The 15,043-nt window shown below is 39.5% G+C and overlaps 1 protein-coding gene across 2 annotated transcripts in view; it reads left to right on the plus strand.

Annotated features, from left to right (window-relative positions):
• Positions 1-15,043, plus strand: part of LOC106806749 (scaffold attachment factor B2-like) — an 82,755-nt gene that overhangs the window by 22,704 nt on the left and 45,008 nt on the right. The window contains exons 3-8 of one of the 2 annotated variants that reach the window (XM_014808803.1): positions 9,592-9,671; positions 9,971-10,060; positions 10,423-10,453; positions 12,008-12,545; positions 13,849-13,916; positions 14,742-14,860. In XM_014808803.1, the coding sequence (XP_014664289.1) occupies positions 9,592-9,671; positions 9,971-10,060; positions 10,423-10,453; positions 12,008-12,545; positions 13,849-13,916; positions 14,742-14,860 (926 nt within the window). The remainder of the gene's footprint in view (positions 1-9,591; positions 9,672-9,970; positions 10,061-10,422; positions 10,454-12,007; positions 12,546-13,848; positions 13,917-14,741; positions 14,861-15,043) is intronic. The other variant, XM_014808804.1, reaches the window with a different exon arrangement.

Here is a 15,043-nt window from a genome sequence, read left to right on the forward strand (position 1 = left end):
TCGCGTTAAGGGAAACGCGATAATCGATTATGAAATTCCAGCCGATTCCATCACTAGAATTTACCCTCCTAGGCTATATGGGCACCATGCATGTTAATTAAGATACATTTGCGCGAACAATTCCAGACCGGTCTGAGATTACCCCAGTCTGAATTTATACCCCCATGGGCACCCAGGTTAAGATATAATTTGCGCGAAACAATTCAGACCGGTCTGAGATTACCCCAGTCTGAATTTACCCTCCTATATGGGCACCCAGGTTAAGATATAATTTGCGCAAACAATTCCAGACCGCTCTGCGATTACCCCAGTCTGAATTTACCCGCGCCTATGGGCACCCAGGTTAAGATATAATTTGCGCAAACAATTCCAGACCGCTCTGAGATTACCCCAGTCTGAATTTACCCGCGCCTATGGGCACCCAGGTTAAGATATAATTTGTAAACGTATTGTTTTGTTTTGTTAGCGGTAGATAATTAATGATTTTGACGTGTTTTTCAAGAAAAACAAACATTTTATTCATTATTATCAAATATATATAATATCACTATAATTGTAATTCGTAGTGTAAATGTGTTATTTTCAACTTAATATTAAAGTTACGAGAGGATCTGGGCTCTCGTAATGTTAAGAGGATAATTTGCGAGGATTTTTCGTTCTCGTAACATTACGATGTTTCTGTCAACGGTTAACGAGTGGAAGTTAATGTTAAGACTAATGTTAAGACTAATTTTGTTTCTGACAACGGGCCCTGATCATTGATTAAATACTGTATAGGAACAGACATTGATACACATACAGCAACCTTCACAGAGTTAATACATGATCATAAAACATGATAATATTGAATGCTATGTATAATTGTATATATACATGCAAAGTAAGATTAAATTAAATCTATATGCTATTATTAACTGATTATCCGATTATAATCGATTATCGATCGGTTAAGGGAAACCGATAATCGATTATGAAATTCCAGCCGATTCCCATCACTAGAATTTACCCTCCTAGTCTATGGGCACCCATGCAGGTTAAGATATAATTTGCGCGAACAATTCCAGACCGGTCTGAGATTACCCCAGTCTGAATTTGCCCTCCTAAGGGCACCCAGGTTAAGATATAATTTGTAAACGTATTGTTTTGTTTTATTAGCGGTAGATAATTAATGAATTTGACGTGTTAATTTTTCAAGAAAAACACATTTTATTCATTATTATCAAATATAATATCACTATAATTGTAATTCGTAGTGTAAATGTGTTATTTTCAACTTAATATTAAAGTTACGAGAGGGTCTGGGCTCTCGTAATGAGGATATTTGCGAGGATTTTTCGTTCTCGTAACATTACGATGTTTCTGTCAACGGTTAACGAGTGGGTCGAGTGGGTTAACGAGCGGGTCGAGTCAACGGTTAACGAGTGGGTTAAGACTAATGTTAATTAAGACTAATTTTGTTTCTGACAACGGCCCTGATCATTGATTAATTAATACTGTATAGGAACAGACATTGATACACATACAGCAACCTTCACAGAGTTAATACATTCATGATCATAAAACATGATAATATTGAATGCTATATGTATAATTGTATATACAAAGTAAGATTAAATTAAATCTATGCTATTATTAACTGATTATCCAATTATAATCGATTATCGATCGTTAAGGGGAAACCGATAATCGATTATGAAATTCCAGCCGATTCCCATCACTAGAATTTACCCTCCTAGGCTATAATGGCACCCATGTTAATTAAGATACAATTTGCGCGAACAATTCCAGACCGGTCTGAGATTACCCCAGTCTGATTTATACCCCCCTATGGGCACCCAGGTTAAGATATAATTTGCGCGAACAATCCAGACCGGTCTGAGATTACCCCAGTCTGAATTTACCTCCTATATGGGCACCCAGGTTAAGATATAATTTGCGCAAACAATTCCAGACCGCTCTGAGATTACCCCAGTCTGAATTTACCCGCGCCTATGGGCACCCAGGTTAAGATATAATTTGTAAACGTATTGTTTTGTTTTGTTAGCGGTAGATAATTAATGATTTTGACGTGTTTTTCAAGAAAAACAAACATTTTATTCATTATTATCAAATATATATAATATCACTATAATTGTAATTCGTAGTGTAAATGTGTTATTTTCAACTTAATATTAAAGTTACGAAGGAATCTGGGCTCTCGTAATGTTAAGAGGATAATTTGCGAGGATTTTTCGTTCTCGTAACATTACGATGTTTTCTGTCAACGGTTTAACGAGTGGAAGTTAATGTTAAGACTAATGTTAAGACTAATTTTGTTTCTGACAACGGGCCCTGATCATTGATTAAATACTGTATAGGAACAGACATTGATACACATGCATACAGCAACCTTCACAGAGTTAATACATTCATGATCATAAAACAGATAATATTGAATGCTAATAATATATTGTATATACAAAGTAAGATTAAATAAATCTATGCTATTTTTTTAAAATTTTTAATATTTTATTTTTTTTTTTTATTTTATTTATTTTTATTTTTTTTTTTTTTTTTTTTTTATTAATTTTTTGTTTTTTTTATTTTTTAATTTTTTTTTTTTTTTATTTTTATTTTTTATTTTAGTTTTTATTTAATTTTATAATTTTTTTTTAATATATTATTTTAATTTTTTTAAATATTTTATTTTTATTATTTTTAAAAATCTTTTTCCTTTTTTTTAAATTAAATTTTTTTTTTATTTTTCATTTTTTTTTTATTAAATTTATTTTTTTTTTATTTAAATTTTATAATTTTATTTTTTTTTTTTTTTTATTTTTATTATAACTGCATGATTATGCCGATTATAATCGTTATCGATGACGTTAAGGGAACGCGATAATCGAATTATGAATAATTCCAGCGCGATTCCATCCTAGAAAGTTAGCCCTGCCTATTAGGCTATGGGCACCCAGGTTAATTAAGATACAATTTGCGCGAACAATTCCAGACCGGTCTGAGATTATCCCAGTCTGAATTTATACCCCCCTATGGGCACCCAGGTTAAGATATATTTTGCGCGAACAATTCCAGACCGGTCCTGAGATTACCACCAGCTGAATTTTGGCCTCACTATGGGCACCGGGTTAAGATATAATTTCGCAAAACAATTCCAGACCGGTTTGAGATTACCCCAGTATGAATTTACCCTCCTATATATGCATGGGCACCCATGCAGGTTAAGATATAATTTGCGTGAACAATTCCAGACCGGTCTGAGATTACCCCAGTCGGAATTTACCCTCCTATGGGCACCCAGGTTAAGATATATTTGCGCAAACAATTCCGAGAGCCGGTCTGAGATTACCCCAGTCTGAATTTACCCGCCTATGGGCATGCACCCAGGCATATAATTTGTAAACGTATTGTTTTGTTTTATTAGCGGTAGATAATTAATGATTGTTGACGTGTTTTTCAGAAAAAAACAGAAAAAAAGAAAAAAAAGAAAAATTTTTACATTTTATTCATTATCTATCAATATAATATCAACTATACAGGGCGGATTCAGAGCCGTACGTATTGCCGTATTGGGAAATACTGTCTAGATTTCAAAGTTGGCCCTTCGAAATTTTGCGCTAAAAAATAAGTTCTAAAAAACAATTTGATGGAATTTGGGTATATTCTTATTTTGTTTTCTTTTTCTTCGTAGTGATCATTGACAGGAACTTGAATTGAAATCAAAATTTTACATTGTAACAAAACTAGCGTTTTGATATCTGAAAAGAAGGGAACGTGCGTTGAATGCATTCCTGCATTAATGCTGGTAATGCAAATTATAGTGCAGGAAAAATTAAGCAGAAAAAAAATTCCATGATGTTTTTAAAGGCCTATTGCTGCTTGACCAAATGTGTGCTCAAACGGTGCTCATTTGTCTGCCCAAGGACCCTTGAAATTTTGAAATTTCCTGGGGGAGGCCCCCCAGAACCCCCGCCATGTGCTTCTGCATGCGCCTAACGGCGCCCATGCACTGTGGGGTGGTGTGCCCTTTTTTGGGGGATGTGCCTTTAAAATCTGGAAAAATACTGTCTAGCTTCAGCCCTAGATCCGCATGCTATAATTGTAATTCGTAGTGTAAATGTGTTATTTTCAACATTAATATTAAAGTTACGAGAGGGTCTGGGCTCTCGTAAATGAGTTAAGAGGAATAATTTGCAAGGATCTTTTCGTTCTCAGTACATTCAATGTTTCTGTCAACGGTACGCGAGTGGAAGTTAAGTTAAGACTAGATGTTAAGACTAATTTTGTTTCTGAGCAACGGGCCGACTGAAATCATTGATTAATACTGTAATAGGAACAGAGCATTGATACACATGCATACAGGTACAACCTTCACAGAGTTATAATACATGATTCATAAAACATGATAATATTGAATGCTATGTATAATTGTATATATACCAGTCAAAATAAGATTAAATTCAATTCTATATTGCTATTAATTAAGCTGATTATCCGATGATAATCGATTATCGATGCGTTAAGGGGAAACCGAATAATCGTTTATGAAACTCCAGCCGATTCCCATCAGCTAGAATTTAACCCTTCTAGTCATGGGCACCCCATGCAGGTTAAGATATAAATTTGCCGCGAACAATTCCAAGACCGGTCCTGAGATTACCCCAGTCTGAATTACCCGCCTATGGGCACGCCATGCAGGTTAGATATAATTTGGCGAGAAAATTCCAGACGCGGTCTGAGATTACCCCAGTGCTGAATTTTTACCTGCTCCTATGGGCACGCAGGTTAAGAATGTAATTTGCGTGAACATAATTCAGACCGGTCTGAGATTACCCAGTCCTAAAAATTTGCCCGCCTAGGGCACAGGTTAAGATATAATTTGATAAACGTATTGTTTTGTTTTATTAGCGTAGAATAATTTAATGAATTTGACGTGTTAAATTTTTCAAGAAAAACACATTTTATTCATTATTATCAAAATATATAAAACACTAATAATTGTATTCGTAGCTGTAAATGTGTTATTTTCAACTTAATATTAAAAGTTACGAGAGGGTGCTGGGCTCTCGTAATGTTAAGAGCTAGCCGATTATTTGCGAGGATTTTTTCGTTCTCGTAACATTACGATGTTTTGTAACGTCAACGGTTAACGAGTGGGTCGAGTGGGTTAACGAGCGGGTCGAGTCAACGGTTAACGAGTGGGTTAAGACTAATGTTAATTAAGACTAATTTTGTTTCTGACAACGGGCCCTGATCATTGATTAAATTAATACTGTATAGGAACAGACATTGATACACATACAGCAACCTTCACAGAGTTAATACATTCATGATCATAAAACATGATAATATTGAATGCTATGTATAATTGTATATACAAAGTAAGATTAAATTAAATCTATGCTATTATTAACCGATTATCCGATTATAATCGATTATCGATCGGTTAAGGGAAACCGATAATCGATTATGAAATTCCAGCCGATTCCCATCACTAGAATTTACCCAAATTCCCGATATTTTGTATAAAAAATTTACTGATAGGGCATCATATTCTCGATCTTAAGTAGGGGAAGTAACTAGTCAACACCATGCGTGTTTGTCGCCGCTAGAGGTCGCAACAACTTCCGGGTTCTGGTTTTCAACGTGGCCTTAAACGTGTTGGCTAAGTTACTGTTCGAAATCGAAATGAGCTTTCTGATTATGAATGAGCGTGATTATGGCAGTGACAATGAGATGGGGGAGAGGGAAGTGGATAATTTTTGTTTCAATTTCATGAAAGAATAAGAATCGAATCTCTAAGAATACACCAAAGAGTTTTGTTTCTCTTTTCATAATGATGATCATTGGTTCGGGCCTGTAAAACCTAGTTTGGGCCAGTGACTTATACATTTCTACAGGCCCGCTGGGCCAATGAGGGTGGAAGTTTTTCGTGCAGACTGCCAGAAAGGTTTTGTAAAAGACATTCAATTGTATAAAATATACGTAACTTTGATATGGATCATAAGAAAACAAATGAAGTGGTCATGATTTTTTTAAATATTTTTTATCATTTGGTTTATTAACATTTCATAGGTCTTCTCGTGAAAGGCGGTTACATCTCTGTAGCTAACGTAATCATCATCATCAGAGCTGTCAGAAGTTGCTAATTAGGATATTCAGTTTTACTATTGTGGCCTTGTTCATTAAAGTTAGTGTTTTTGCCCCCACTGTTTCGTGAACAGGCATGGTCCTTGCTTTTTTTTTGCTATGATCTTTCTGTGCCCCTCGGAAGCATCATGCGCGTTAACAGTTTCCAAACGGTAGTTTGTATAGTGCCAGTGAAAAAACTACCAGACATACAGCCTGCACCACAGGTCATACCCTTGGCCGGGTCATACTCTAGCCACGGGTATGACAATTTCCACGCTGGCCGGAACGTACGCATCCTTTTGGTCTTATCATAGACACGCTGGCCATCTAATTTCTCCTCCTGCGACTTACGTTTGGGAGGTGGAGGACGAGCTCCGTCCAAATACTTCCACATAACAACCTTGATGTTAGTATTTGGATAAGGGTGTACCTACTACTATGCTTCACTACTTGTATCACTACTAGTACTATACAGGCTTTCATTTTTAAGGGGCGCGATCGCGCCCGCGCTCTCGAAATTGTGTTCTGGTGCGTGCATCATCGCGCCTCATAAAAGTCCCCATATATATATATTATCCATATCCATCGGCATATGTTTCCATGAAACAGATTATCCGCGTGACGTCAGTGTACGTCACGCACGAACTCGACTATCTCCGAAGTTGAATGCATACAGCCTGCTGATGGTGCTGGTGGTTGCGCATGGTCATATTCCATACTACGCATATCAACTTCCGCATCAGACTCCGTATATCAAGGAATGATGCAAAAACCCTAACCCTAACACCAACTATAAATCGACTCGGCTATCTTATATACTATCTATGGTGTATAGATAGCCACTGACGTCACGCGGATACTCTGTTAAAGGACAATTTGAAGTTAAATTTCCATAACTTCTGTAACGTTTTATACAGTAGAAATACATTCAAGTAACGTATTCACATTTCAAATCTGGCGCCCTTCGTATACGCTATTTTTGATCAAGTCACAAGTCGAGCATTCGCTCTGTTTTCAAGCCATTGTTGAGCCTGAGTGTCAACACAAAAATGTCAGCTGTTCCTGTGCGCAACCGCGTTGCCAAAACGCAACCACCTGCGTTTTCTAGTGCAAAGCAGGTTGATAGCTTCAACTGGTCTTTGTTTCTTTTATAAGGCGGTTCAAATACACTATTGTACTAGTTCTCGCAGTAAACTTGGTTTGTGAAAAGCTGAGCATTGCCATTAGCGCTACTGATGTACGCAGAATGCAGTCGTTACATCCTATCATTTTATTATTGGAAGCAGTACAAGTGCTCATGCAGATATTGAGCATGTTGTGTGCCAGTGAAATTAGAAAGCAATAACTTGCAACACAAAGGCAATTCAAGTTTATATGGACACGTAATTGGGCCCCATGTTTGTCAATGTTTCTGTAGGCATAAGCCAACTTGATATTTAAGATCTAGTAAGGTACTGATTTATTATTTACTTGATTACGAGCATCTGGAAGATGATGGCGTAATGCTGATTGATCATTAATATGTAGAAGGTGGCAGCGGGTTCTGTTTCAGTATCAGAGAACCTGGGGCCATTAAGTACAAGAATCTGAAGTATGTGTTAGCTCGTATTCTTAGCCATAATTTTCCATATATTTAGTGTCTTGCATGCATAATTGAAGGATATTTATCGGGAGTCCGAGTCTTAAGTTACTTTTCCTGTAGTTAGTACAAGTGTGTCTTAGATGTGTCCAAACATCACTCCAGTCACCTTCCAACAGTGGGGGCATTTTTTTTCGCCCGGGGCTCTTTTTGCAAAACCCCCCAAATGTCGGGGGCTACTTTTTTTTTTCCAGGCCTGCGACTGTTTTTCCAGGGCTGTTTCCTCAAATATACACACTCGCGGCATGCACGCACGCGTGCAGGCACACGCAAGCACGCCTGGCACGGCACACCGGTGGCATCGCGCGCACAGCGGCAGCACGGCACATGCAAGCAGCGCGGAAGCACACGCGCCCACACGAGGACGCACCGGCGCCGAGGCCACACGACAGCGCCGCGCACAGGTCAACACGTATACTATCGCGCGGCGCGGCGCGCGCCTGGAATGGCAATCGCAGTACACAACATGCATGCTTAAGGGTAACACTTGACAGTCACACCGCTACCATGAATCTACGCCGGCCGTGAACCGGCTGCGCGCTAGCGGCAGATGACCGTAGGCATCGCGCGCAGGCACGCCGAGGCGACGAGTGGCAATCGGCGCGGAACGCGACCTGGATTCAATGCGATTTCGCACGGGCTGACTTTTATTCTTTGGGTCGCCCCCGCATTTGTTTGCCGTGGGCTCTTTTTTGGCATTGGGGCGACATCGCCCCGCCCCCTCGGTTCTTCCGCTCTGCCTTCAAATACACAATGTTACAATCGTCTAATAAATTATAGGCTCAAATTTTCTGATCCTAGTACACGAAGAGACCAATAAATTGTGTCCTCTATATGCTATATAGTAACTTAGAGCTGTAACTATCGCACCGGAAATCGAATCGAATCGCGATTCTCTTCCTCGATGCCCGATCGCTCGATACTTTTTTCCCGGTATTTTCGCCATCCAACCGCGCTATGTACTTCATGGTGGGCACTATGTTTTTCATCGAACCATAAGTATCCTCGTGACCGTACACTGACGTCCAAGGCACAGAACTCGCTATGCTCCGGAAGTCGAATGCATATAGCCTGCTGAGTGCGTGGCTGGTGGTTCTCGCATGGGTCATATTCCATGACTAGCGGCATATGAACTTCCGCATCAGACTTTCCGTATATCAAAGAATGATGCAAAAACCCTAACCCTAACCCTAACCCTAACACTAACTATAAACCGACTCTGCTGTCTTATATACTATCTATGGTGTATAGATAGCCACTGACATCACACTGACGTATACTGACATCACGAGGATACTTTGGTTCATGGAAACATATGCCCACCGTATATATGCCACTGTGTGCATCGGCCGAAGCGTGTATGAGACGCCCGCTCTGATTGGTCAATAGTCCTGACTCGCCAGTCAGCTAATCAGCGGCTACAGCACATCGCTAATATGTTTACAGGGCTGCAGTTAGACGTGACTGCTCGTTTTTTAATTTTAATTATGCTCTTGAAGTTATTTTGTTAAATAAAATTGAGAAAAATGAAAGAATGTAATAGTTGGTTAAAAGTTTTTATTGCAAAATAATGAAAATATAAAAAATAAGATAACATTTCAATATTTTGGGAATCGAATCGAAGGAATCGAATCGAGAGGCTAATATCGAGATACGGATCGAATCGAGAGGCTTGTGTATCGTTACAGCCCTAGGTATAACCCCAGAGTATTGTCGTCCAATAATGTTTTGATTGTTTCAAGGCCTTTGTGCATTCATATTGCGATTTATCATGAAAGAGTAGTCACATATCTCAAGTAAGTATTTGCTGGTTCATTTTTAAGGAATCCTTCTGGCAAAGGAGGAAGATGAAGAGGAGGAAGCTGAAGTCGAGAACACAGAAGAACAAGAGGAAGATGAACCTGTAAGGAAACTGTTTGTAAAACCAACTGTTTAACTGAGGGAAATTCTGTGCTTTCTTGTATTGTCTTCTGTGTGCTTAACGGTCAATACACTGCAACGAGAACAACGAATGGAAATTAGGAATGATTCTAAATATTTTTTGTTTTTACAGCTAATGCGGGATGTAATTGCGTGTGTGTGCACCACCGCATTGGAAATGATAGTTTCAAATTTTCTAAAATGCCAAACACTACGTTTGGTCACCTTAACAATGACAGGCCATGTTGTTCAATGTTCATATGTTTGATCTTGAAACTTCAGATGGAGGCTTTAGCGATAGTTGAGGATGCTATCAATCTCACAGTTGAGGAAGATGACAAGTTACTCAATGAAGATGATTTAAATGAACTGGTAGGTGCAGTTTTGTTTGAATTCTCTCATTATATACAGCATTAGACGTTAATGGGAAAACATTTTCTTGCCCATGTGGTATTTCAACAACAGTTTTAACATGTGGGTGAATTAAATGACAAAACATTGTTGTAAGGTACTATTTGGCGATACTGCCTGTAGTAGGGGGTGGGTCCTAGTCTTAAGTACATATATATTTTATTTCTCATATTTTTAATATTTTGTACCTGTCAAATGATAATATATTCCTGAAGGTGTAATTAAAAACAAACATTCTATTTATTCACTCCTGATGTAATATATGTCTAAGTCCAAATTGTGATATTTATTGGATGTAACAAACTTTTTCTTTTATGTTACAGGATGCAATGAAGGATGCACTGGAAAAGCAAGGTAACTTCAATCTTAGGCCAGAGTGGTGTAAGGGTTAAGCCAGGAATAAGACACGTCTCGCATGTTAACTAGTTCTCCCTCCTCGGAAAACCTGTTTTATCATCAAGGCACAGACTGTTAGCAGCTAGTCGGCATAGTAATTGCAGTTTTGTTTTAGTTATTGCTGAACTGGTTGTGTATTTGTTTTGGTGGGCGAATCTAAAGCCGACTGTTGCTATTCTGTGCCATTGTTGTAATGATACTAGGTATAGTTGGTGCAGCCACGAGGCCAGAGCATCATGGAAGGAAAAGTTCTTGGCTTCATCATGTGGTTTATCGGAGTGTTTCCACGAGAAACACAGGAACTAGACAGCAATCTCCAGATGATTATCTACGAGCTATGTCACACTTGGGATTTGAATCGCATGCGATGTGCACTCGGCTCTGTCGACATCATCTCTTTCTGCTGTCTGCATATAATGATTCAACACAACCTCGGTGAGAAGCTACAACCTGACTGAGCATTCGACATTGTCCATTGACCATTGTCGTCCAAAATGAGCACGTCAGCAACTCGTCGTTATGTGTCGTCACGATTAGGCGTTTCTGTATGGAAAATGTGAAGTGCAACCAATCATATGCTGGATAAGCAACTGCTGCATAGTGAGTTCATGCACCCACGTTCTCCACCGGCTATCAGTGTTGCAGGAAGGTGGTAAGGGATGCGTAGAGGACAACACTTGCCATGTCTAAGAGTAAGCTTAATTTCCTGCTGCACCGACGTCGAAAGTGACAGCAACTCCAAGGTGCCACTCGGTGTTCGAGATCCTGAAGCATTCTGCCACTGTGCAGAATATGAAGTGGATCTCATTTCCCTGTAGAGAAACACCTAATAGGCACATAGTGAGGAACACATGTATTTGTGTATTGTGGCTCAATTGGTTGAAGCGGTTCAGCTGCAAGCAAGTTGGCCAATTGGTAGTGAGCCACCAGGACAGCATTGCAAGTAAAGCATGGGCTTGACATTAATATAGAGGTTGGACTCGAGATTGACATTGGTTGTTTGCTTCACATTTTCTAACATTTCTGCCTAACTAGCAGCAGTAACTAGTACACAGGAATGACTCATCAAATGTCATAACAGTTTGTGACTGATTTTAGCCAACCAAAAACATGGACCACGATCAACCTAATCGATATAGTGGATAGACAAGATATCTTTCACCATACAAGTCTGGAGCAAGACTAGGGGTCCCAGAAATATTTTCAACATGATTACAGTATCACTGATTAAAGAATTGGTGATATTGAGGATGTACTACGAGATACACATAGACATGTAATTTTATGATTTTAAAACGGGTTTTCCTTGGAGCTTGAATTTGCAAAATGTGTATTAACATGTGTGTCTTATAGTTAAGTGTATGGGAGTTCCTAACTTACGAGTATGCGCGAATACTATTGTGGGATCTGGTATTTTGCTTTTTGGAGAGGTAAGCATTTGTCTGTGAATGATGGAAATGTCTTCGGTAAAATAATATAATCCTACGATACTTGCTCATGTTGAATTTCTAGAGTTGGCAGCCCAAGTTTCTACAGATGCAGAAACAAAACCTGTAGAGGAGGAGGAGGATGAGGAGGAGGAGGAGGAGGAAGCAGCAGAAGAAAAAACCAAGGCTGAGAAGGAGCAGGAGGAAGAGATGGTTGAAGAGGAGGACATAACAACTACTGCAGATGGAGATGCAGATGCAGAAGCAGCAGTCGCAGTCGAAGACGCCCTCTCCGACAAACAGGACGACAACAAACCTGAGGGCAACGAGGATGGCTCCCTGGATGTACACGTTACAGAGAGTGATGAACTCGACACCGACCTCCTCACCACTGAGGTGGAGAAGACGGAGGAGGTTGCTGAGGAGAAGCCTGCAGCCGAGCAGAAGGAGGAGGGGGAGGCAGATGAGCAGCCTAAGCAGGCTGAGGACTCTTCCGATGCTGGGCAGAAAGAGGAGTGTCCGTCCGACCAGCCAGCTTCTGTTGCGGAAGCTGCAGAGGAAAAGAAAGATGACAAAGGTGTAAAAGAAGCAGCAAAAAGCGAAGCAGCACAGAAAGGAAAGAGGTTTGTCTCCATGCCTTTAATAGTGAATCACCATGAGCTTCCATCCCATCCCCAAATTGCGTGTGTCAAGGTGAAGACCTGGCCGGTACGGGGGGTTTCTGTTGGGACAAGGGAAAGATTTGTCATCCAGGTTGCTTTGTATGTCCATGAATTCTAAAACCTGTATGTACCACCTGTGCCTATTTGTGTGTGTGTGTGTGTGTGTGTGTGTGTTGTGAATCTACTTCCATGTGCGCAGTAGTTGAATTATAATGTTTGTTGGGCAAGGCAGGTGTTTTAAAAGGAATTTTGGGAGCACCATTGCAAGTTCCAGGGCATCAAGTCAAACAGTTCCTTGAAATGAGTGTCACCAAGATAACTAACTTTTTAGCAACACCTTTTTTTATGGGACAGGGATGAATACATACATACACAACAAGAAATTAATGGGGAGGGCACAGAGGCAATTCAGCTAGGGAAACCATTTTGGTTTACTATTGTGGATATCGTCCTATTTTCGCAGCGCAACGGCAAGTAAGGAGGTCACCCGCCAGTGCTTGCCGTCAGTGCCATTGTGAAATTCAAACCCTGTGTATACTCACTCGACTGGCATGTCACTGCGTGTTTTAGATTACTAACCTTTCACTATTGCCAAGTTATTCACTTCATTCTCTCAATCAAGAATACAATGCGTACCCAATACGTAAATGTCGGTCGGTATCGAAAAAAGAAAACTACAGGTCGTCGGTGGCTTCTACTCTAGTTGGTTTGTATCGATATATGCATTCACGATGCCTGCGCAATCCAAATGAAGACGGGAAGGAAGAAGAGAATTTCGATACAATTACGGTAGTAGGCTCAGAATACGACGATTGTTTGCCCCCACACGATAAAAGAGCCACTGGTAGCAGCGGTTGGGCGGCACCCTACAGGCTGGAGTCGTGGCTAGACTCCACTGATGCTGAGATGGACATCCACCCATAACCTGGTTGCATCGATACTATGCTCATCACAAAACCCCAAAATGCTCAAAGCAGGTGGTGTGAGTCGTGATAGCTGCTGCGTCTGCGATGGTACTGATGCTGAATCGATCGTCGTTATCAAGGCTCTAACGAGCGACCATGCGCGTGTACTTAGCGTTAGCAGAACATGATTTAGAGCCACCTATAACTCTTGTGTGTATTACCACTGTTCACATGCATTTGCATCTGTCTACTGATTCCACTTTTCAGAATATAACCACCAACAAACACCAAAATCTCATTCACTCACCATTATCTAATAGCACAAAACTAATATTTGTCTATATCAAAAACCCTTTCAGCACACCTTCTACGGATACTAAACCAGTTGCCGCTAAGGAAACAAAACCAGTTGGAAAGGATCAGAAGGGTGAGTCAAAACAGGATGCAAAATTCGCCGCTATGAACCATGATATATTATATTATAGTTTATACAGCTATTGCCTGATTGTGAGAAAAATACAGAGATCTGTGGATCTCTGGTCTTGGGCTTGGAGAAATCAATGAAATTTTGCATAAAACCTTGAGTGTATCTTTAAATGAAACACCCAAAGTCACTTGAAGTAAAGCTTACACAGTAAGGCCTTAATTAAAAAAGTCTTTGTTTGCCCTCACCCGACCCAGGCTGAAAAGTTTGGGTAGTTAGGTCGGTTGTATTTCTTTTTGAGGGCGTTTTTTTTTTACAAATTCAGCATCCATGGTGTCTACGTGCTCGGGTGTGCTTGTGTGGAGATACCTTTTATGTTGAATGTTTGTTTTGCTTGGTACATATAATGTATTGCCTACAGTTTTATATAATGTACAGTGATACAATTTGTTTAAAAAAAAGAAAGAAGATCAATAAAAAAATTTGAGTCGGCCCATTTTTGGCGGGTCGGTCGGGTGAGGGCAAACAAACAATATTTTTTTTATTATAGCCTAACGCTGTTTCACACAGTACGAAACAGCATTGAAATAAAAACCTAGAATTACAAACGAATTGTACAAATTACTGTGTGAATATGTTTCATATTTTGTGAGTCAATTTTTTACATTCACAAAAATTGAGTCGTTCCAAAAATTTAATTATACCCTTTAGGTGCAAACCAGCATGCTGTTGTGGTAAGTAGGATAAAGAAATCATTGTTTATACCTTCATGACTCAGTTTTCCAACCATGAAAACCTGTTACAATGGTTATTTATTGTGTGTAACAGATCACAAGCACAGTGTTGCTAGCAGTAGCCTGTCGTCAGGTAGAAACCTGTGGGTGAGTGGTCTGTCTTCCTCCACACGAGCTACAGACCTGAAGGCTGTCTTTAGCAAACATGGCAAGGTATGTCACATGCGTATATATATATATATATATATATATTGCTTCTTATAAAGGCTTTGTTATGCACCGTTGTATGTTACATAGTGAACGTCTCGAGTTTAAATGAAAGGTTAATTGTCATGAGTAATCTTACATTTTAACGAAACTGTTTAATTTCACTAAAGAAACTCATGTATACAACCT

Source organism: Priapulus caudatus, unplaced genomic scaffold (assembly GCF_000485595.1).
Source record: "Priapulus caudatus unplaced genomic scaffold, Priapulus_caudatus-5.0.1 Scaffold177, whole genome shotgun sequence".
In the NCBI taxonomy this organism is placed as follows: Eukaryota; Metazoa; Priapulida; class Priapulimorpha; order Priapulimorphida; family Priapulidae; genus Priapulus; species Priapulus caudatus.